Source organism: Sebastes fasciatus, chromosome 5 (assembly GCF_043250625.1).
Source record: "Sebastes fasciatus isolate fSebFas1 chromosome 5, fSebFas1.pri, whole genome shotgun sequence".
Classification (NCBI taxonomy): Eukaryota; Metazoa; Chordata; class Actinopteri; order Perciformes; family Sebastidae; genus Sebastes; species Sebastes fasciatus.
In genome coordinates this window covers 7942566-7967036 of record NC_133799.1, presented here as the reverse complement: position 1 = coordinate 7967036, position 24471 = coordinate 7942566, and the positions used below count along the sequence as shown (strand labels likewise).

General features: G+C 38.8%; 1 protein-coding gene across 3 annotated transcripts in view; it reads left to right on the top strand.

The window, feature by feature from the left end:
- Positions 1-1313: 1313 nt before the first annotated feature.
- swt1 (SWT1 RNA endoribonuclease homolog) overlaps positions 1314-24471 on the top strand; it is a 30797-nt gene continuing 7639 nt past the window's right edge. Inside the window, exons 1-17 of one of the 3 annotated variants that reach the window (XM_074634868.1) lie at positions 1314-1451; positions 4185-4254; positions 5809-5873; positions 6002-7063; positions 7235-8318; positions 8784-8910; positions 9093-9191; positions 9735-9908; positions 12100-12193; positions 13141-13376; positions 13772-13920; positions 14265-14403; positions 16679-16818; positions 17079-17209; positions 17549-17695; positions 23324-23390; positions 23546-23613. In XM_074634868.1, the coding sequence (XP_074490969.1) occupies positions 4189-4254; positions 5809-5873; positions 6002-7063; positions 7235-8318; positions 8784-8910; positions 9093-9191; positions 9735-9908; positions 12100-12193; positions 13141-13376; positions 13772-13920; positions 14265-14403; positions 16679-16818; positions 17079-17209; positions 17549-17695; positions 23324-23390; positions 23546-23613 (3848 nt within the window). In that variant the 5' untranslated portion in view covers positions 1314-1451; positions 4185-4188. Of the gene's footprint in view, positions 1452-4184; positions 4255-5808; positions 5874-6001; positions 8319-8783; positions 8911-9092; positions 9192-9734; positions 9909-12099; positions 12194-13140; positions 13377-13771; positions 13921-14264; positions 14404-16678; positions 16819-17078; positions 17210-17548; positions 17696-23323; positions 23391-23545; positions 23614-24471 lie in introns of all 3 variants that reach the window. The other 2 variants (XM_074634869.1, XM_074634867.1) reach the window with 2 other exon arrangements.

The following is a 24471-nucleotide window of genomic DNA, read 5'->3' as shown; positions in this document are numbered from 1 at the left end:
TATAATCTTTATGTATTTAACATGTCACTGATCTAATCCAAACTGTGTCATCTGCTGAATCCCAATCCGTTTAACTGCTTCTGTCACAACTCGTACATGTTGTTATCATTCCTGTCCAAGATTATTGAAGTGGTCAGAGATTATTCCCTGCAGCTGGTAATACTCGCCGCTCATCTGTTAGTCGTCTGATCTCTGTCACCTTCAAAGTCTTCAGCAGAACTGTTTCTCAAGTCGTGGTCCAGGCACCCAAAGGTGGCTCACTGTGAATGCGCAGCACAGTCAGTACACATGTCAAGAGCAAAGAAAGGCGGTGTGTTTCTGAATGGAGCTACAGTGTCACTATGTGGCATATTACAGCAACTGTCGTTTCAGTATTGGTTTCATAAAGGGCCATACTGTATAAATCAGTGGTTTCAGAGAGTTTACTTAAAACGTGGCATTGCATGATTGACAACATTGTTTTGAGGGTTACATTTTGAAAAACTGTGTAAGCATTGAGTGAATGATGGTGGTTGTTTTCAATATTATTTTGTCCACAGTCACATTTTCACGGGTCGGCAACCTTTACTATCAAAAGAGACATTTTAGGCAAAAAAAAAAAAAAAAATCTGTCTGTAGTTGCAAAACATTTGCAGCCACATTGAGGGAAAAAAAAGTCGTAATATTACGAGAATAAAGTCATAACTTTACGAGAAAAAAAGTCGTAATATTACAAGAATAAAGTCACAACTTTAAGAGAAAAAAAGAAAATAACACGTAAAATTACTACTATACTACTATACATATATTTACTAATATTATGACTTTATTCTCATAATATTATGCCTTTTTTCTCTTAAACTTCTGACTTTATTCGCATAATATTACGCCTTTTTTCCCCTCATAATATTATGTCTTTCGTACCGTCGTACCATAGACCTACAACAATGATAAATAAAAATTAAAATGTAAACAAAAAAACAGTTATTCATTTCCACTCATATTTAAAATATCCTCGGGGAGCCACTGGAGAGGAGGTGAAGAGCCGCAGGTTGCTGATCCCTGAACTAGCCCTTCTGCAGAATTACTGTACATCTGTCTGGTTGTTTTGCTGGAAAAGGTGAGTGGAAATCTACTGCACAGCCTTAAAATGTGGTGTAACCTTGAAGAATGTGTTTGTGTAACGAGGTCAAGATAACCCTCTCAGACAGATACAGTGACTCCTCACTGAGCTTCTACTGTCTACTCCCACACTATCACTGCATCTGTCTTCCTCTTTAGAGGACTCACATCTTTGCATGCTGTGGGTTTCTTCTCCTACATGACAACTACTGCTTTTATTCATCACAATAACAAACATCACCATGCTCTCCACTCCAGTCCAGCCTGTGGCAGTAGTGTGACAACAGGAGGAGGAAACAGTCGGAGAAGAAGAAAGAACCCGGATGTTTTGGGACTCTGTCGGCTTTACAGTAAGTTTATTTACCTGGCTGTTGAATTACGCGTTTATTCCCACTAGAAAGTGATTTATTCCACTGAATTAGTGTACGAGACCGTTTCAGGCAACAAAGGAGATAATTTGCTTGTACTTAAGAGGTTTTGTTTGTTATTTTTCATCAGCTAGCTTCAGTTTAAGTTATCTGAATGTAACATGTAACTCTTGGTGGTGTGTTGTTTTATCTAACAATCAGCTCAACACTTTATATTATACAGTTTTACAGTGTAAATTAGTGTGATATGGATGTTACTCAAACTTCAGATATACAGCTGGTTATGTTTGTGTCATTACACAGTGTTAGCCTCAGTTTGTCCTTCATGTAAGGCATGGCAGCTTTATTTGTTTTCACATTTCAGCAACAGGGCAATATAAAATATATAAATATATAAAATATATAAAATATATAAATATATAAAATATATAAAATATATAAATATATAAAATATATATAAATATATAAAATATATATAAATATATAAAATATATAAAATATATATAAATATATCAAATATAGTGCAGAAGAGGCTGTTAAAAATGAGTATAGTGCAGGGTAACTCCAGTAGCTTAGTCTATGAAAGTGTGCATTATTATTTGTCCATGCCAACTTTCCTGCATTTTATTAATGAATTTAAACAGTATAGCACCATCAATATATACTATATTAAAAAACAAAAAAGCCATTAAGACTTGTAAATTATTAAATTATTACAATATGATGTATAAAACATAAACACACACACCCTGGCATAATGAAATATATATGTCATTATTTTAGCTTTGTCTTATTTTTGTCTAGTTTTTAGTTGTTTGTTCAACTGTCTATGTATCTGTACCTTTGTTTATGAGCATGAGTTCAATAAAGAAAGCATAAAAATAATAATAATACTTTAAAAAAAAATAATGATGCAATACAAAATAAACATGAAAATGGTATCAGGATGACAACGATAGTGACGATAGCTGCATGTGTAAGGCATGGCAGCTTTATTTGTAGAGCACATTTCAGCAACAGGGCAATTCAAAGTGGTTTACATAAACATTCAAGAACATTGAGACAAAGTGCAAAAGAACATTAAGACATAATTAAAACAGTTATAAAAACATTAAAGATTAGTAAATAAAAACAAGCTAAAAATAAGAAGCTAGGATAGAAGCTAAAATAGAATATAACACACAAGAGTAAAAGCTCTATTGCAGTATAAGATCATTATCTGGTTTAATAAAAGGCAGCAGCAAACAGGAAAGTTTGAAGCTTTGATTTAAAAGATCTCAGAGTTGGAGCGGTCCTGCAGGTTTCTGGGAGCTTGTTCCAGATATTTCATATATATATATATATATATATATAATTCCGTTGCAATTCTTTTGAAAGGCACTAAAACGGAGCGTGAATACAGGCATATTCAGGAAGACAGTATGAGGAAAATAAAGTTTTTTTTTTAACATTACAGCATGTAAACATGTTGTAGTAGAAACACAAAATACAAGTATGAACCTGAAAATGAGCACGATATGGGACCTTTAAAATGCAGTTTTCTACGGAACAAGTAAAAAATTGCTGAGTGCAGTATTGCAGTCTTTCGCGATGTATTTTTTGTGCAAGTCGACATTGCCATGCCGATTAAAAAAAAAACTGATATATTGTGCAGCCTATTTTGAATAGTCTTAACGTTAGATACCAGTTACATGTGAGACACAAACTGGGATTCACCAGTTTGTGTGACACATGTGAAGGTATCCTTGTAGACAGAGCATTTAATCATTATGTAATATTAAGGGATATGTGGAGGCAATTTCTGTTGAAAAAGGACTCAAAAACTAGAGAGCATCTTTTAGAGTTTTAATACACACTTGCAAGTGGGCACACAATCATCAACATAAAATGTTCAGGGCTGAGAGCCCCGAGTCTCTCCGTTTGGCGACATTTATAACCTTGCATGAATGCTCACAGTCGTATATCTCATATTGTCCTGTCTGTCTGACACTTATGTCCATTTAAGGTACTTGTCCTCAAATAGGCACCACATGCATATTGACTAGGTATGCAACACAGAAACTGAAATAGACTTCAATGCACTTAATATAAGGGCAGTGAGTGTCACCTGTCAGGACCTTAGGAATGTGCTGCATCAGTATTTTTCCAACACATTTCCTCCCTTTGAGCATTGAATGCTCACATCAAATGGAAAAATACAAACATATAAGTTAACCTCAACCCTAACACATAGACATAAACCAAAAAACAGGAAATAAATATATATACATATAAACTAAATACATGCTAAATATGAGTAAGCAAACTAGAATATAGAAATATAAATTCAAACAACCTCAGGAACGAGCACCATGAATTGTGATGTTGTGGACATAGAAACCACATGGCTTCCACTGGGTGTCTTGATACAGTTCTCTCTTTTGCCGGTCAATGTCTGCGTGTGTGTGATTGTGAGCTTGTAGGAAAGATATTATTGTACCTTCATTTACCTCGCTCTCTTCTTCTAGGCCCCACAATATAGGAAACACCATGATTATATTTCCATGATTTTCATGGAAGAAGTTTAATTCTGTACTAGTTAGACATGGCTATAGCGCACTTTCCTGTTGTATTAAGCTGAAGAAGGTGGTGTCATGTTGTAGGTTAAAAGGATTGTTGTGTATGGTGGATGATGCATAGTCACTGAAGACCTGCTTTTCAAAATTACTTTCACAGGAAAATGTCTAAAAAGTCAAAAAAGAGAAAGCGCAAGAAGTCGTCATCCTCAAGTGAAGAAGATTCGAAGGTAAGAAGTAGTTCTGAGCAATACTTCGATATTGTGATGTGAGACTAGATATCGTGTTAGATTTTGGATATCTAAATATTGCATAAGTGTCTTTTCCTGGTTTTAAAGGCTGTATTACAACAAAGTGATGTCCTTTTCTGAACTTACCTGACTGCTCTAACTGTTCTATTATTTGCCTTTACCCATTTAGTAATTATATCCACATTACTGATGATTATTTATCAAAAATCTCATTGTGTTGATAATTAGTGAAAGCACCATTCGTCAAACCCAGAGCATCGTTGCAATATCGATATTGAGGTATTTGATCAAAAGTATCTTGATATTTGATTTTCTACATATCGCCCAGCCTGAGTAAGAAGTCATTCAACAGTGTTTTCTTACAAGGGGCTGTCAATATGGATAAAATCATCTAATTTGATGCATGTTATTTTTAGGGATGCACCGATCCAACTTTTTCAGTCCCGATACCAATAGCGATACCTGGGCTTGAATGAATGAATTAAACATCACTTTCCTAACTTTGTAAAATAAAATGTAACAAATAAATACATAAATATAAATGTACTATATTGTTATTTATTATTAGAATAATAAATCGCACACCACTAACTTGGCAAAGAAATCTTCAAAATTTGCAGGAATTACAATTTAGGTGTAAACCTTTTTAATGCAGCAACGTATTGGTCAAAACAGGAATTAAAATCCCAGTATATGTTTATAGTATATAAACATAGAACTGTATTTAATAGATCAGCCCCATTGTCATCGATACCCGATCCACCTATTTGAGTCAGTATCGGCCCAATATTGGATCTGGTATTGGTATCGGTGCATCCCTAGTTATTTTATATCGTGATATCAATATATATATATATATATATATATATATATATATATATATATATATAGTGATATAATATCACATAACTTTTTGGGAAATCAGTTGAGCAAATGTTCATGGATAAAGTAACCAGACAGGAGTGTCTGTTTTTGCCGAGTCCAGCCGATACTGGACAAAGTGCTTCATCAAAATCACGCAAAGGAAAAAAATCATAAAAATCGAATATTGCTATGAAATAGTCCTCATTGATTTGCAGACAAATAGACTACTATAGATTAAAGACAGAAATATTATATATAAGCAGATGGCTACAACAGTATAGACAGTAATATGGTAAAATCTATATTATTATTTAGGTCTGCAAGTAAAAAGAAGTTTCATTATCAATTAATCAGACTATTATGTTCTCAATTAATCATTTTGTCTATAAAATGTCAGAAAATAAAGGTGAACAATACTCATCACCATTTCCCAAAGCCAAAAATGACATAATCACATTGATTGTTTTGTCCAATCAAATAGTCCAAAACCCAAAGATTTATTTGAGAAGTGAGAACCAGCAAAATAACAGAAGTTTTTAAAAAAAAAAATCAATTATCAAAATTGTTGCAGATTATATTTCTGTTGAGCGAAATACTGACAATACTGTAATGTACTTACAAACAGCTGTTCACAAGAGATTTCATGTTTTTTTTTTTTCATGTTTTCAGTCCAAGGAACAAGATGTTGCCAAGAATTATAAAAGTGGCAGGAGGAACCACGATGTAAAGGAGAGGTTAGATACAGTATACTTGACTTTTAACAACAAAATCAATGTTGATGTAATGTTGTTGAACATCACTTAATTTATATATTTGTTAATTATCTCTGACTGTGATATTTCTTCTGTTCTTCTACATGTAGATATATACCTACCGTTGAAGATGTTTCCCAAAGCACCCGCCAGATCAAAACGCCTGTTTACAGACTGTCAAAAACACAAGTAACAGACCAGAAACCTGTTGACAAGGAAGAACGTACAAAACCAAAAAGTGGCGTTGTGCCATTACATAGGGAAAAATGCTCTAGTAGAGCAAAACATGATATTTCAGGGAATGATAATTCTGTCAGTGGGAGTAAGACTGTGGAAAGGGGACCCTCAACACCCTCGAACGATGCAGGTACAGCTCCTCAGAGGACAGAGAAGACATCTAAAGGCAGCTTAGATGAAACGTCTTCCCAGAGCAGCTCATCCAAATTAAAAAAGCAGCGAATGAGTCCCAGTGTGGTTTCTGCTGAACAGAAGCAGGATAGATTGAAGAGAAAGTGCAGAGCTGAGGAACCACCAAGGACTGGAAATGACAGCAACGCTGTCAAGACCAGAGAACCCAGTAGGACCTCCTCCGTCTCCAAGGAGTCTTCATGGCAGAAGAGAACAGAACTGTTTGAGAAGATATGCCAAAGGCAGCAAGAAAATAAGGCCAAAAGGAGCCCGTGTAGAGAAGCAAAAACTCACTCTGCCTCTACCACAAAGAAAAGGAGCCCGTGTAGAGAAGCAAAAACTCACTCTGCCTCTACCACAAAGAAAAGGAGCCCGTGTAGAGAAGCAAAAACTCACTCTGCCTCTACCACAAAGAAAAGGAGCCCGTGTAGAGAAGCAAAAACTCACTCTGCCTCTACCACAAAGAAAAGGAGCCCGTGTAGAGAAGCAAAAACTCACTCCGCCTCTACCACAAAGCAAAGGAGCCTGTTTAAAGAAGCAAAAACTCACTCTGTCTCTACCACTCACTCTGCCTCTACCACAAAGCGAAGGAGCCCATTTAGAGAAGCAAAAACTCACTCTGCCTCTACCACAAAGCAGAGGAGCCCGTTTAGAGAAGCAAAAACTCACTCCGCCTCTACCACAGAGCAAGGGAGCCCGTTTAGAGAAGCAAAAACTCACTCCGCCTCTACCACAGAGCAAGGGAGCCCGTTTAGAGAAGCAAAATTTTCCTCTGTCTCTATCGCAAAGCAAAGGAGCCTGTGTAGAGAAGCAAAAACTCACTCCGCCTCTACTACAGAGCAAGGGAGCCCGTTTAGAGAAGCAAAATTTCCCTCTGTCTCTACCGCAAAGCAAAGGAGCCCGTGTAGAGAAGCAAAAACTCACTCTGCCTCTACCACTCACTCTGCCTCTACCACAGAGCAAGGGAGCCCGTTTAGAGAAGCAAAATTTCCCTCTGTCTCTACCGCAAAGCAAAGGAGCCCGTGTAGAGAAGCAAAAACGCACTTTGCCTCTACCACTCACTCTGCCTCTACCACTCACTCTGCCTCTACCACAGAGCAAGGGAGCCCGTTTAGAGAAGCAAAATTTCCCTCTGTCTCTGCCACAAAGCATTTCTCCACCTCAGCCAATCAGGCTGTCTCAGTTAGCAGCTCAAAACTGGTGAAGAATGTCACTACAATCCCAGGGAAGTTCACATCAGTGCCACATAAGACAGTTAAGGCATCATCTGCTCAGCAACAAATATTCCCTTTTGCATCACCTCTGCCTATTAAGTTTAAGATAGTAAAAAAGGTTCAACCAAGGCCAGGATTCAAGGCCACTTTTCTGGAGGTTACACCTAGTTTTTCATCTGAAGAACAAGATAAGAGGTCATCTTTGTCAGACCAACTCCCAGCTACGTCTCATAGCGTCGCTGAGCTGTGGTATGACCAGGTAAAAAACTCAAAAAGGGTTCAACCAAGGCCAGTATATAGCCCAGGTGAGAATAACTATGTTAGATCTACAGACAGAAATCTCAAACATGGGACTGAGCTTTCTGACTCTCGGGCTTCAAGGAGCAACTCCAAGCAGGAGACTGTCCAACAAGCTCCCACCTTTTTGGATGTTACACCTAGTTTTTCATCTGAAGAACAAGAGAAGAGGTCATCTTTGTCAGACCAACTCCCAGCTACGTCTCATAGCGTCACAGAGCCGTGGTATGACCAGGTAATAAACTCAAAAAGAGTTCAACCAAGGCCAGTATATAGCCCCGGTGAGAATAACGATGTTAGATCTAGAGACAGAAATCTCAAACATGGGACTGAGCTTTCTGACTCTGGGGCTTCAAGGAGCAACTCCAAGCAGGAGACGGTCCAACAAGCTCCCACCTTTTTGGATGTTACACCTAGTTTTTCATCTGAAGAACAAGAGAAGAGGTCATCTTTGTCAGACCAACTCCCAGCTACGTCTCCTAGCGCCACTGAGCCGTGGTATGACCAGGTAATAAAAAGCATCATTCATTTAATCTGAACAAGTCAATGATTGTTTTACATTTATTGCTTTTCTTAACACCTTTTTCATGACAGAAATGATTCTAATGAAAGCATTTTGTCAGCTATAATAATAAAATTACATCAGTATTTTTGCACTGGTTCAAAATGGCAGAGAGGATGTTTGTATTTTGTTTGTTTTTAAAGTGGAAATCCTTAAAGGTCCCATATTATTTTTTACAATATGGGACCTTTACGATTTTAGTCCTGGTTGATTTAGAATTTCTATTTGAGTGAAAACAAGTTTAGCAGTCTTTTGTTGATATGTACAGAATGTGTTCCATTTCTTTCCATTTTTTTGTATACAATGGAGAAAAACAGCAGTTTTTTGCTGGGGAATGTCGCCACAGATAAACAGTTTGTAGTACTGCAAATATAAAGATATTGCAGTACTCTCATCAGTGTTTTTATGTAGATGACGGTGGTGGAAGAGCTTCATCTTGCCCGCTCTGAGAAGAGATTGGAGATGAATGTAATGCAGAGCTATGGGGAACTCACCTGTATGGACACAGACCCTCCAGAAGGAGCTGCAGACACACAATGTAAGTATTATTGTTTTATTGAGAGATGCAAGTGTAAAATTCAAACTCTTTGTGAAATGTAGTCTCAAATGACTGCACGTGGGCACTATAAGTTAAGTTCAATAATGTATGCCTTGTTCAGTTGTCAACTTTTGACATTCAACTTCAAACAATTCACTATACATGAACTTGTCTTTTTACAGGTCAACAACCTCTGCAGCAAGACCTTATCATTGTTTTGGACACCAACATTCTCCTCAGTCACCTGGGTTATGTGAGACAGATCCAATGTCACGGCCTTGGTGAGTGATTTTAATACATGATGTTTCTTGTAGAATGATTTCTGGTTATTTCATTATGTTATATAATGATATAAAATGTCATTATACAAAGTATCCAGTTAGTTTTCACTCCCAAGATTGGCCAGTTGTCAGCTAAATGCTAGAAGTAAATACACAAAATAGGTTTGCATCTCCAAAAGAAAGAAGCAAAACCTGTCCTCGGTCCTCTTTGTTTCATTTTATATTTGCCCTTATTCCTTGCCATTACATTTTCCCTATCATAGTAATTAATTGAGTAATATTTTATGACTAATGTCCTGATACAGTGATCATAGCACAATTGAGGAAAGTCTAAGTTAACAAGCATCCGCTCATCAAGAAAGATTTTCATCATAAAAAGTGGAAAATTACATTATCATAAAAAAACATCCCAAGAAAGTATGATTTCCTTATTTGGGGGATTTACTTAGCCATGATGAAATGCACTCGTGTTATGAAATATGGACTCATCACTACTTGCTTTCTCCCCACTTCATGTTCTCTTATCCCTGGGCGTCCCTGTAGTGCTGATCCCCTGGGTGGTGCTTCAGGAACTGGATTCCCTAAAAAGTAGGAGAGGCATGCCAGGTTCTGTGGCCCACCTGGCAATTCCTGCCATCTCGTACATTTACAACTGTCTGAAGAATCGGGAACCTAACCTGCGGGGGCAGTCTGGGCAGCAGGCCGCCGAGAGCATCGGTGAGTGCTGATTTAAGGAAAATATGAAAGTACCATTTTATTACAACCAAGTATGGAACCTAGAAGTTAAGAGTTGTTATTGTCCATGAGCCCATAACAGATTTCTACTGGGGACTGTTGGGTGTTATCATAGACAACAATGTGATGTTTTCTTTGGGTAAAAACATCACAATAGAATAATCTTTCAAATCAACACTACAGTCCTTGTGGGATGTTTGGCTGTAAACATTTGAGTTCTGTTAGAGCCTGGTCATTGATTTCTAAATTATCATACTACAGTTCTCATTCGCTTTGGCTCACTTCTCGAATGATAATTATTTTTTCAAAACAACATGCTCAAAGCTCTGAACAATTAGTTTGTTGTTCACAACAAATCTGAATTTCTCATCCATTCAAGCAAATTGCACGTGTTTTGGCACAAAGAGTCAGTAAAATTATCTACAATTTGCACAATAACCACTTGCACATGTCTTGCTGATCAAAACTGATGAGTTGATTCTCAGTGAAACTGTCATCCTCTTCACAACTTCTAAACATTATTTATTTACCATCACATGCAAAATGATCCATTTAGTCATCAAAATCTGTCCATAAATATCTATGACAAGGTGTTATGTTCTGTGAGGAGGTACAATTAGTTGTTTTTTTACTGAACTACAGCAGGTTTCTTCATTTTTGCACCGTTTGTTTTTTGGCATGGATGTCATTTAGTGGCAGATTTTCTGTTCACTTTTATATGACTTTATATGAAAGGTCAAAGGTGAATTTTCTGTTTATAATACATATAACACATTGTTACACAAATACATTTACTGTATGAACACACATGTGCATTTCCTGTGTCTGTATACTAATGTATAGTATTGACTTTTGACAAAACAACTTTTCATTTTGGTGCCACTGGCCAATTTTACTAAACCAATAACTAGCTTTTGAAGCATGAATGAAATGTTTTGGGTGACTACCTTTTGCAAAAAAAAGCTGTGGGGTACACACATCTGAAAGGTTTTAACAGGTGCTCGATCAACACAAGGCAAAAAATCAGAAAACAGGATTCGCACACTGCATTGGTAGCTCCCAGCAATTTTAATGAAGCAACGTTTTGATCTAACTTTGTCAGCCGAGTAGATTGGATTACTTGTGATGTAATAGATTCGTGCTTGTGCAACAATGACTTGATATTTTCAGTGTTGTCTTTTAGAGGAATGTTTTGCCTCCCATAATTGGACCAGCTGTATGACCTGATTGGCTTCCAATCAAGCCGATCACAAGCACCTGAGTGGGGGATGTGTCTGTGTGCACATATTGCCTGTTCTGCTTTGTGATGGTAACTTGACAATGCCTGACGAAGATCTCTGTTAGATCGAAACGTTGCCTAATTAAAATTGCTGGGTGGTACCAATGCAGTGTGCGGATCCCTTTTTTCTGATTTTTTTACTACCTTTTGCAGACATGCAATGGAGTTGTGATGTCCCATCAAACAGTTGGGATAATTGGACGTGCGGTTTAGAGAATGTTAAGACTGTTTCGAAAAATTGAGCCAAAGCGATCGAGAAAAACTGAAAGAAGAGTTTGCGTGATTTATTTTTTGCAATTAAAGCCATTATTTTTTTTTTTGAGTTGTGAGAGATTACAGCCTGTGATGAGTAACTTGACTATTAACCGTATTGCATTATGCATCTATATAGAGCTTTCCTACCTTACACACACAGAGTTGCCATGCATCCCTGCCCAACACTAACATAAACACTAGGTGGCACTATCGCTAAGCTGGTCCTCCAGAATTCATCATTATAGCATACATGTATAGTGAGAATCTCAAGGCCAGCTTTCACCCATGCATAAGGTAACCCACGTATTAGCTGTAGTGTATATAATATTGATCATACATTTTTTAAACAGGGTTATGAGGTTCTCTTCAAAAAGACTTGTGTTAAAGGAGATATTGTTGACTATTTCTAAGTATTTAGTACATCTCTTGAAATAGGCCTGAAATCTGCATCTTGTGTTCTTCATCTTTGAATCTTCCCCTTTGTCTTTAAAAGAAAAACAATACTCTGTTGTACAGAGTGGTAACACGCTCACCATGAGCTATCCGTGTTGTGAATTAAACATGTCTCTTTAACAGACTGTCTTGTTTCTCTCCGTCACCCTTGTCTTCCTCTTCCTCTTTGTACCTCCTTGTCCCCAGATGGTCTGAATGCTGAGAATAACGATGACAGGGTGCTGCAGTGCTGCCTGCAATACCAGAGTCTATATCCAGAGTGTGCTCTCATTCTATGCACGTGAGTCCCCCCTCCCCCTACTATGCTATATACTGCTGCTGCTGCAGAGTCTGTGTCCTCTGCAAATAATGCACATGCATGTGACTGTGAGTGGGTCCAGCCAGATAGTTCCAGTTGGGCTGAGAGAAAAAGAAAGAGAGGGCCAGACAGACTAATTGGGCAAGAATAGATGTGCTGAGCACGGAGAGTTTAGTTCAGGGATTTTTTGGCTTGCACAGTAGGGCGGCTATTGTATTGTTTCAGCTTCTTTTTCTTTTTGACCTATTTCTCTGACTGCCACTGTTTCCAGACACTGTTATTGATAATTTTGCTAAATTAAAGGAGAAGTTAGTGGGCAGACATTCGATTGGTGTTGCACAGCAACAGATCAGATACTTCTGGATTCGATGTTAGCCACCAAACCTCCAGTTTGTGTTATCACTGCCAATATAGAGTGCCAGTGGGATTGTTCCATTGGGTTTGGGATTATTGCAGAAAATAAACTCTGTGGCAAACACACGTTTCTGATACTCACATGTTTTGTTTAGCAAGATAATCTTCACAAATGAACACCACTTTTATGATTTTTGAAGTGTGAATGTAATCGCAGGAAGTACAAAGCTGATGTTAGGCTATAAACAAACTACACCACGGTCGCATGAACGCGAGTATACTCAACGAGGCTGTAAACGCAGAGGAGTCGGCGTGATGGCGTTTAGTAGTCTCATTTAACCACTTGTTAGCAACCGCCTTTTTAAAGACACATAAAGGGTTAAAAATTCACGAGTGGGGTATTTATTGATGTATTTTATAACAAAACATTAAAATCTCTTCAGCTTGTGTTAACCACTGACCTTATTTCAGGCATCTAACTAAAACCTCATTTCCAGGTTTTGGGACTCATTCCTGTAGCACTCTATAGACTTGTCTGAATAAAAAAAACATGTCATCCCCTCTTTCCTCTCTAGTGATGATAAGAACCTATGCTGTAAGGCCCTCATGAGTGGGGTGACGGCCCTCAGCAAGAGTGATTTAGAGGCAGAGATCGGAAGATCCAGACATGGCTTTCACCCTCCGCAAAACATTAAGCCTCCCATGCTGCCTCACATCGGCCCTCTTGTGTCATTACCAATGCAGAGCAGGAGATGTGCAGCGGTCCAGCCATTCTGTCAAGAGAGAACAGGCTTCTTTGTAGAAGAGAAAGGTGAGCCAGGGATTAATGTGTGTGCTTCTTGCAAAACAGGAAATGACTTGCCATGTTCCATGTCATGGTGTAACAGCACATACCATCTGTGCACTTCCCGTGTCTTCCTAGCCCTTCCAGTTTACTTTGCCTCACTCCAAGTCCATGTGTATTAAGTGTTCAATTCAGGTGGCATTTTAGCAGTTATAACAAACAAAAAATACACACACTGGAGGATGCTTTTGCCACAAAACAGCTGTCATTTTACGTATTTTGTCCTGTTACATGCTCCCGTTCTCTCTCCTGCTGCACATACATGCACATAATCTCATGTAAAGAGTAACTGCTGTCCTGCATTATGTGTTTATTTTGTGTATCTACTCATATACAGTATGTATGTATGTAACTGATCACAGATAACAAGCGACTGAGCGCAATTGAGGATGAAGAGGAGACAAAATGGAACAATAGCAGTGTTTGTGAACTAGAAGTCTGCCTCCGAGACGTGCTGTCTGATGTGTTAGAGGTGGAGATGAAGGCCGCTTACGATGAGCTCTGGCTAGAGGTAACATTGGATTTTGGAATTTCACTTTATCTTTTAGACTATATTTTAATTACTGTTTCTAAAATGCATTTAAAACATGAAAAACTAATGTCTGGTTTTCATGAAGTGATTAAAGGCGCGTATTTGGTTTAATCTTTGCATGAGTTCAAGGCATCTTGTTGGTCATCTTTGATCAGATGTATGTGTTTTGGGTGGAAAATTATGGATCAAATCTCCTCTTGTGTGCTAAACAGGAGTCTAGATGGGCCAGATTGACATTTTGAACGTTGCAATATTTTCGCAATTTTTTTGCAATTTATTTTTAATGTTGGTGTTTGTTTATTTTATTTTTTTTCTGTTAACAGATAGTTTACGTAAAACCACCCTGGACTCTTCGAGATGTCTTGCAGTGTTTGAAAAAGCACTGGGTTGCTGTCTTTGGGCAGATTGTCCCGCGGTGGATGGAGCAAACTGTTTTAAAACTCATCGACTTCTTCAACTCAGGTACTGTATGTAGGTGGAAGGGGGGAAGGGCTATTATGTATTTGAGTGGTTTTCAACGGTCTTCTAATGAGCACACATTTTTAAAAGTTTTTTTCCCCCAATGAACAAATTTTGTTTAATTATTTAATTATATTTTACCCTAGTTAAAGATTTACAGTCTTGGGTTTTTGTCTTGTTGCAGCTATGACTGGCGCCATCCTCAAGGTTAACTGAACACTATGTATAAAAAATGATGTCTCCAAACAGACAATACATCAGCGTACAGTTGTACAAAAAATTTAAATGAATATGTAACACAGTGAAAAAATTTGCAATCTATTCCACAACAAGTCACTTTAGAAATGAGCTCTGTTTTAGCTTCTTTTTCTAGCTGCATTTCCATAAGCTGTGATTATTTCTAGTATGGCTTACATTGTGTGCAGTACATCAACTCAGGTGTTAACCGCTTACAGTGTTTTATTTAACATATTCTCTGTTGCTGGGATTTGGGAACGCTCGATAACTTCATACACTATAGAGGAAAACATTTGATGCCAGTTTCCTAGGAGCTGATTTTGATCTTCCTTTGAATGTGAACAACAGATTTTGAGAAAAAAAACTATTAATAAACTTGAGATATTACGTGAGCTACGAGAGCATAAAATTTCATATCTGTGGAAACGGCCAAGCTGAGCTCTCAGAGGAGTTTAAATAACAGTTTTAAGACTGTAAGCCGAGCGTTTTTTGTCCTTTTATTCTTTCCGGACAGCGGTGATGAGATACTGAGTCATCCCCTGGATAAAAGCCAATGGGGTATGACGTGGTCAGCCCTGCACTGCGCTATAACCCTACAGAACTACATACAGAATCAGGTCATGTGCTAAAACAGGACACTCAAATGTGTGTCAGAAAGATGCTGAGTTGTCCACTGCAGCACTTCTTGCCCTGGATCTCAACACTGGATCTAATTACATCACGCTTACAGTGCTGAGTGTGTGTTTGTGTGTGTGTGTGTGTGTGTGTGTGTGTGTGTGTGTCAGCCTTTCATTCAATCTCTCTGTCCACCTGTAATGGGGTGACTGCTCCAACAGTAGCACTATGATTTTTAATCCTCCCAAAAATGTTAATCGCTAAAACAACAGAGTTTTGCTCTGTTTATCCTTGATACACTAACATGATTCTGGATTTCTTGGTACCACGCAGCCTGGCTCTGTGCCAGGACAGTGAGAGTAGGGCGAGGAGAGGAGGAGGAGGAGGAAGAGGAGGAGGAGGAAGAAGGAGGGATAAACTGCATGTGAGGCTAAGAACAAATCTAGTAGTGGAAAAGTACTGCATGCGATTTTCTGGCAGGCTGAGAGTGTGTGTGTGTAGTCAGTTGTAGCTATTGCCACTTGTGAGGACAGACCTTTTACAGCCTCCTAAAATGTAATAAAAGCTGAATTTTAAAGGCCCACTATGCAGGAATTGTCACGTACTGTTTGTTAACACAACATTCAAAGATGACCCCTCCCGCCCCACCCCCCAGCTCAACGACACCAGAAGTGCACGTCCCCTGACCGCGGTTGCCAGAACACAGCCCAGCGTACCACCTACAGCATCACATCCGGCAGCGAAAGGGAAAGCCAATCCTAGATTCAATCTCGGCTGGAACGAGCTTTATCCGCTTTCGCCTCGCTATATTTGCGTTTTTTTCGGCGCAGTGTCCACCATTTTCCTAGCTTCCTCTTGGATGCATGCGGGCTAGACCCCCGGAGCCCAAAGGCTGAAGCCCAAAAACATCCAAAACACAGCAAAATGTGTCAGAGGGCAGTGCCTCTGTAGATGCAGATATCGTCACACACTTCTAGTGGGTCAAAAGTGATGATTGACAAGGATTACTTTGTCTATACTCAGTCTTTACATTGTTATTTTAGATAAATCCTGCATATTAAACCTTTAAAGCTTGAGTTAGTAAGTTAGGTCAGGGCTACAGAATGGTGTCACCTGTCATAGAGTCCAGTAGATTCATGACGACAGCCTGATACCACTACAGGTCCAAGTGATGGCAAAACAGAGTTGGACTTGCAGTAAGACACATGCTCACAGTCAGTCTGAGCTGACTGGTTTTTCGCCACCGTGTCTCACCACATCTTTATATTCATAACAGTTCTTCTCACAAAGTTACACACACACACAAAACATCCTCTTCCCTTTTGCATAGGTTTACCAAAAAGGAACTGGCAACTGAGTGTATCTTTATGTGCATCTACTGGTACATATCTGATGGCTCATATCTGTCTATCATGTGTTCACTCAGGTAAAACGGCGGACTATAGCGCTGCCTCCGCAGCCTTCCAAGAAGCTAAGGAGCTTGTGGAAGCGTTCAGGAAGAGTTCAACCCTTGTTCCCAGTGCCATCTCCATAATGGACAACCTTTACAATAAGCTACACCCGCAGGTCAGCTAGGAGCAAATTTTAAGTGTAATTCATGCAAAAAATGCACAATAGATATTTTTCTACCCTGATTCTGTCGTGTATTGTGTTTATACCCAGATAGCACTTGGGGGAAATCTATTCTGTTTTAAATTTGAATGAGTTGATAATGATAACCAAAATGGTAATTACTCAGACAGCAGGATGCATTTTCATATTATACACAGGTTTTAATTTGACACTGTTGGATTTTAAAGCTACATCTGTTATCTGTGTGTGTGTAGTGGGAATCTCCTGCCGGTGATGTTGTCATGAATGATAAGGATGAAGACAAACAGCCCACGTCTGCTCAGGTCTCTCACCAGGAGGTGTGGGCTGTGTTTGAGAACATCTGGTCCTATATTTTTCAACTGAGGTGGGTGGAACAGAGATTTGACAGTGCTGGGATGATTACAGAGAACATGACAGATTTTCAGAAAAAAATGCCTTGATTTTTTTTTTTGAAAGAGCAAAGCACTTTGTTTATATTTGGACTTTATGTCTCTTTACATTCAAAAGTTGTTGCTTCTTGCTGCAAGAAGACACCATTCTGTACAGTGAACGAGGTCTCGTGCAACGCTTCTGCTAATAGAAAGTGGAGAGGAAAATGAGGAGAAAATTTGCACGAACAAAAACAACACTTTTGAGGTTGTTTATTTTGTTTTTTGTTCCACTCCGCTGACCTCTAAGGTCATTATTTTCTGTCATGTTTCAGCTTGGAAGTGTTCAATGCTCTGGGCTTTGACCCTCACAACATGCGGAGTGCTCAGCCAGTGGGAGGTCCCCCACCACCGCAGGGCGCCTTGGACTGTCTGCACAGACTGTCCTCCATGGTCTCACAGCTGCTTCAATCTTTCAGCAGGTATCTCGGCCCACACATACCACAGACATTCTGCTTTCTCTGCTTGTCGGCCACTATGTCCTCTGACATTTTATATTCAGTCTACTCATTTTGGTCATTTGTATTAAGAGGCTATACTCAATGTTTTTATATTAACAAGGAATCACATGACAACTTGTATGTGAATAGATCACCTGACTCTGCAGTTCCCCTCAGCTCTACAGAGCTTTATTGTGATTTTTAGCTCATTGTTTTAGTTTTCTGGTTTTGTTTCACTCTTACCGCTCTTTTACTGTTGTTTTTAGCCGCAGAAGGCAGCTGTTTTCAGCAAAAGAAGCTCTAAAAACCAAATGTACACTATCTGCCCAGCAAAGTTAGCAACTAGCCAGTGAACATAGTGGAGCAATTAGCAGCCAAAAACAGAGCTAAAAGGAGAGTGGATATTTGACCTACATTCGCCAGGTGACCAGAAACATGACTCCAAATGAAAGATTGTGTTGCCGGATGCGTAAATAGGAACTCACATGTTCGCCATGCCAACTTAAAGGTGATGATATGTCAGTGTTGTGGTCACAGCTAGTTTCTGCTGCCCCCAAGTGTCCGAAACATCTGTTATTGCAAGATTTAAATGGCATAATCTCCTACCACTACTTTCTGTTGTACTATGCCTTGTAAACAGAAGTTAAACTTGTTTGCCGTAGCTGTATACATATGCAAAATGTGTTACAGACCTAATCCTTGTTTGTTTTAAAGAGCCTGGGCCCTTAAGCAACGGAATAAATTGTCTAGAAAGAAGTTTCTGAGCAGGAACTTGTGGCACCTCTGAATGCAAACTGCACCCTTCTCCTGCAACACCCTCCATAACTATTCGATCTCTGTTCATCATCCCCACTTGTCCTTCTTTACTAAACCCTCTTGACTCAACCTTCCTCATGCCTTCACAGGTGTGTCTCACTTTTGTCTCAACAGCCAGAAGAAGCCCCTTTAAACTGTCCTTCCCTTGTCCTTAACCAGCCTACGCCTTCCTGTGTCCTAGTTATGTGTGTGTGTATGTGTGTGTGGTCAGCCCTCAGGCCCTATTTGGCATGTAGTGTTAGTAGTGTTAATCTGCTTAACCTTGTAGCTTTGCCTTATCACCTTTCCCATGACGCAACAGACAGCACCACACTGTAGCACTGTTTAGTTTCTCACAGTGCCTCTGAGAAGAAAAATGCTAACAGTTCTGCCTGAGATGTCTTCACCTCCTGTAGGCTTTCCCAGTGTACGCTTGGCCCTGCAGTGGCATCTGAAAACATTTGTATTTACCTACATTTCACACAGATGTGAACACATCATCCAGCAGTCACAATGGTAATCACAAAGGGGCAAGAAGCTGAGTGGATCTTTGGTTGAGTGCAATGAGGAATTTCCACCGTAAAGAATTGATGTCATTGCAAGATGACATATCGGTGGAGGTCTTTATGGGTTTCGTGCTCTTCTTCTCTCTTCTTTGATGATTGTTTCTCAAGCTGACGTCAGTTGCTTGTAGTCATTTCCTTGTAGTCATTTCCTTCAACTTGTTTCCTGTTAAGTTGGTGATGATTTGCATTGCTATTTTGGCAGGTGCAAGAAATCATCCCACAATTCAGAGCTCTTTCAGCTCTATTAATATAATATGACTACTTTACAAACATGGCTATACTTTAATAATTAGGTTACTCAAGTCTTCACCAGGCAGCAACCTCCGGGTCTGAAAAGTGAAGCCAATGCAGAAGTGCCTTAAACCTGCATTCTTTCTAACAGCCAGCAGGGGGCGACTCCTCTGGTTGCAAAAAGAAGTCTGATTATATAGAAGTCTATGAGAAAATGAGCCTACTTCTCACTTGATTTATTACCTCAGTAAACATTGTAGACATGAGTTTACGATCTCAATCACTAGTTTCAAGTCTTCTTCAATACAGCATGATGTTCATTTAGTACATTATGGTCCCATTTAGAGTCAAAGCAGGGTATGCTTTAAGGCGTGGCAACCTTGTGATTGACAGGTCTCTACCACGGCGTTGTCTGGTCTGGGAGTTGTCCATGTTTTCGTATTACAACTTTAACCCTTTTACAGTGTGTTTTCAAGTTATGAAAGTTAACATTTTGGTCGCCTAAAAATGTCTTGATGGCGACAGCCAAAATGCCGAACTCGAGGCTTCGAAATGGAGTCCTCAAACAAATAAGGTTCAGTCAGGAGTCAGCACATTATTTATTCCCTGGATGGGATTCACTGTGACATTTGGGTCTCTTTGAGGGAACAGTAACTGAACTGACATCCAAAGGGCAAAGTGTCTGTTGAGCCCTCTGTTTCATCCAGGTGTCACTCTGAACTCCCACTCCGTCTGTCTCAGTCTAAAAAAAACAGTATAGAATACTTTTCCTTTGATTGTGATATGCTCTGGAAAATAACCTTAAAAATAAGTTATGTGACCATGAAATAAAAAATAAAATTGACACTTTTAATAAAGTTTCTCTCAGTTAGTTTAAGCAGTACATCAGCCAAGACAGATCACTTGATATGACAGCTCATCACTCAACACTGCAGTCAAATGGCTGTGCTTCTTCCTCCCGCCATCCCAGTTTCTTCATGTTGATCATAATACTTGTGATGCTATGTTTTCAGGCTTGCTTTATTCTGACGTCCTTTGTTTTGTTATCTCTTGGTTGGTTGTACTCCCCTCTGAATCTGTTGCTCTAACATCTTATAGTACAGAACCGGTTTAACCAATTAAAAATGGTGATAAGAATTGGGACAATAATGTTTTTAGCTACAACATGAGGGTGTTTTTTAGACATTTATCTCTGTAATAATAGGAGAAGGAAAGAAAAATGATGCTTAAATCTGGCAGTGTTTTCTCAGCTCAGTGGCTATAAAACAGACAAAACAGCCCTCTCAGATCATAACCCACTAAACACCTAAGTCCCAAGTGCACTTTATTACCACTTCAACCCTCTAGGCCTCTATAGCTCCCCTGTTTATTGTTTCTGCCAGTATATGACAAGTACAGTGGTACTTCATTACCAGATGTTTTGTCATATCTGGAAGGTGTATGTTTTGATTCATGCATGTACTTACTATGTGAGTGTTAGGGTGTCAGGCGATGTTTATCTTTCATTTCCTGTCAATGATGTCATGTTACAGATAGTACACCTGGAGCTGCTTGAAGCTGAAGTAGAAGAGATTGGAGCAAATATGATTAAAAAAATATATTTTTATAAAACGCTCGCTATATCCTGACAGTAGTACATGAAACAGGTAACCTGAAAAAAATCATGTGCCTCTACGTCCTCCGGTGTCCTCCGGTGTCCTCCGGTGCTCCTAACAGCATCTGCAAGATTTCACAGACCGGAGGAAAAGAAGCAATCAGAGCTGACCTGGGATCTGCTGTCTATGAGAGCCGGCTGTCACTCACTCGCGAACTCCGTCAAACTAGGCAGCGCTGATCAAATATGAATCAATATTCTGTTACCTTAATGCCTATTTCTCGCCTCAAATGTTTTCAGAAACATCTTATAGTGCACGGTTTAGCTGTAAAATTAGAAAGTTTGTGACCCAGGCACCAATCACATGACCGGAGCACAGTCAATAGGAACGCTCTCTCTCTGAAATGACCTGTGATTGGCCAAAATCTCCCGTCACAAGCTAGATTTTTTAAAGCCTGAAAACAGAGCCATGATGAGGTGTAGAAGTCTAGTTATCTCTCAGAACACTTGAATTACAATATGCTGAAAGGTTGTTATGGAATTTATTCCCAATGATGCCAAAAAATATTCTGCCTACTGCCACTTTAAGTAGGTCTTTGTGTGATGTTTATCGGTCTGAAGAGGAGCAGTGTCCTAAAAACATCACTCAGTTTTTTATTTGCATGTGGAGTTGTGTGCGGACCCCGTGACAAGTTCTTCCAAAACTGCATCCTCTCTCAAATGCATATTTTTTCCCAGATCTTGCTTCTCTCTCAAGCTATGGGTTTGTTGTTGTTTGGGGTCACACATGCGGATGGATTTCCCCTTTAGTTGGTGTGAAGCACATTGAGTTAAATTGTAGTAATATGTGCTACACAAATACATTTGACTTCACTTCACCTAAATGTTTGGAAATAGAAATGTTGTTAAATACCTTGGAGCATAAATAATAAATATGAATAACAGTCATTATACTGACACATGCACACAATATAAACATGGCAGTTGTGTTAGATATCTTTTGGCTATAACAGGGAATTAAAAAAAAAAAAAAATGTATTGAGCCAAGGATTATATGTGCAGTACACTAGGGCTTTCCCAAATACCATTTTTTCGGTGAGAAATATTCAAAGGTATTCGAAGCTTCAGTACAGCGCCACTACCTCGCTAGTGAACACACACGCACCTCTACACACAACAAACAGCGATATCCTTCTGAGAATAACTAATAATATTGTTGAATACGAATAATGAATAATGTTGCTGGATTATTCCTTATTTCATGGGCTATTTCAGGATTTACACATTTTTATTACACACATATATATAAAACAAAACAAAAACAAAGCATTCGAATACTGATTTGGAGGTCAATTACCATGGCAACAGTTGAAGCTTCAAAGCATTCGGGTCAGCTCTACAGTACACTGTTGTGTCAATGCTCATTTTCATTTATACATAAGAATCACAGAACCGCATTCCTTTGTATTCACAAATATGAAACGGATAATATAACTGATACAGGATTGCATTTGGAGAACAGTATCACAAATCAGTAAACCAAAAGAAAAAAGAAAATCTTCAAAATAAAGGAAATAAATAATTTATAAAATAATAAAATAAAATTGTCAAAAGATAAAATAAATATACTAAAATGAAGGAGAGACAGTGAATTTTTTAATAAACTTTTTAGTACAACGCTACGATTATCAGCAGGAATCTGTGTATACTTCATGTGTGTGCATCTTTGCACATGTACACGCGTGTTGGGCTGCTCAAGTGCAGTTGCCCAGGAGACACACAGACTCATTTTCACATGCTTGAGCTGAGCTGTGACTCATTCCACACAGGCGACCTCTCTTTATCTCCCTCTTACTCATTCTGTAGACACTAAATATGGATAATTTAGGTCTCTGTTCAAATGACCATTTTCTATTCCTCATTCTTCACTCCTTTACTGTCATGACTTGCTTTTCTTTTTGTGTGTTACTTTACTATTTCCCCCAGGCCGTCAGGGGAGCCCTCTAAAATTAAATTATGGACTGTGGTGTGTGCTTTTGTGTGCATTTCGGTTGCGTGCATGGTGATGGATGGATGAATAGGCAGAGAAAACATTCAAGTGCTGTGTATTTATTTTGTGTTCAGACTAAAAAGAGAATTATGTATATATGCTTTATGATTGTCTTGACTTAAAAACTTTCTTAAGAAATGGTTGAATCTGGAGGAAATGAGTAGCGGGACAGAAGAAATTTAAAGAATTCTTATTGCACTTGATTAAATTTACAATTTAAATGCTCTCTCTATGGTGAAAACAAAAGGTTGTTAAGTTCAGATTCACTGAATACAAATGTCTGACAAAATGCTGCATTGCAGTAATGATTGACTTTTCAAGCTTCACCTGGAAGAGAGGTCATTTTTTAAAATTTGTGTTTTTCTTCCACCCAGTGTCTTGTCCTCACCTCCTGGTTTAGAAGAAGTCCAGACGCTGCTCGGCATCATCCACTCTAATAAGGTTGGTGCCACTTCACAAGTTGTTATTGGTACGACATTAGATGGGTGCCATTAATTAAAGTCATTTGACCTTTTGTTCACCGTAGTGGTCTTTGTTATGTTGAGCTCACCTTGACCTGTTCATTGTTAGCTCAGCTCATATGCATTGTGTTTCAGGTTGTTGACGAGGATTCCAGAGTGACAGCCAAAGACTTTCTCGATTGTTTCTCACAACAAGAATATAGGTAGGACACACACACACACACACACACACACACACACACACACACACACACACACACACACACACACACACAATTATATTTATATATAAATATACATTTTATTTAGATTTCTCAATATATACACTTACAGTACACTTCCCACATCACAAAATGTGGCCAATCCTGTCTAATAACCCCTTTTCCAATGTAAAATGTAAATTCCTGAGACTTTAAATTATTCGTATAAATCTCAGCTAAAGGATGTTTATATAATATTTTTACGAAATGTATGTTCTCAGCTGGAAGATGACATTTTTCTCAACCTTTAAACAAGGACTACTTATTCAACATCAACAGCCATCACTGATAAATCTAAATTGTGCTTTTTTGCATGTTGTATTATGATAAAACGTGTTCTTACATTTGGGAGTGCTTATTTTTAATGGATCTGGTAGAACATTTGCTAATGTTTTACTTATTAGTTTAGTTAATATTTTATTATCATTAACTGGCATTCCTTCATAGGCCTGAGGTTAAATAGTTTGCCAGTTTCTTATCTGCGCTCCACTTTCAGCGCTGTCCATGGCACTGCCCATTCAGGAGCAGGGGAACTTATTTTCAGCTTAGCTTGAGCTTCTCCTGCATTTACAAAATTGAAACTTCTGTCCCCTATTCCATTCTCACAGCATTGCTGGATAGCGTAGTTGATAATTAATCCCTCGTTCATCCTGTCTGATTGGAAGATATTCCTTTACGTCTGTTGCTTCTCCTCAATTTAGCAGACAGGTCCTGAACGAAGCTGATCTTCTGGTCTCGGATCTTGCTTAATTTGTCACCGTGTGCCTTTAGTATATTGACTTAAGTCTGGTAGTTCCATAA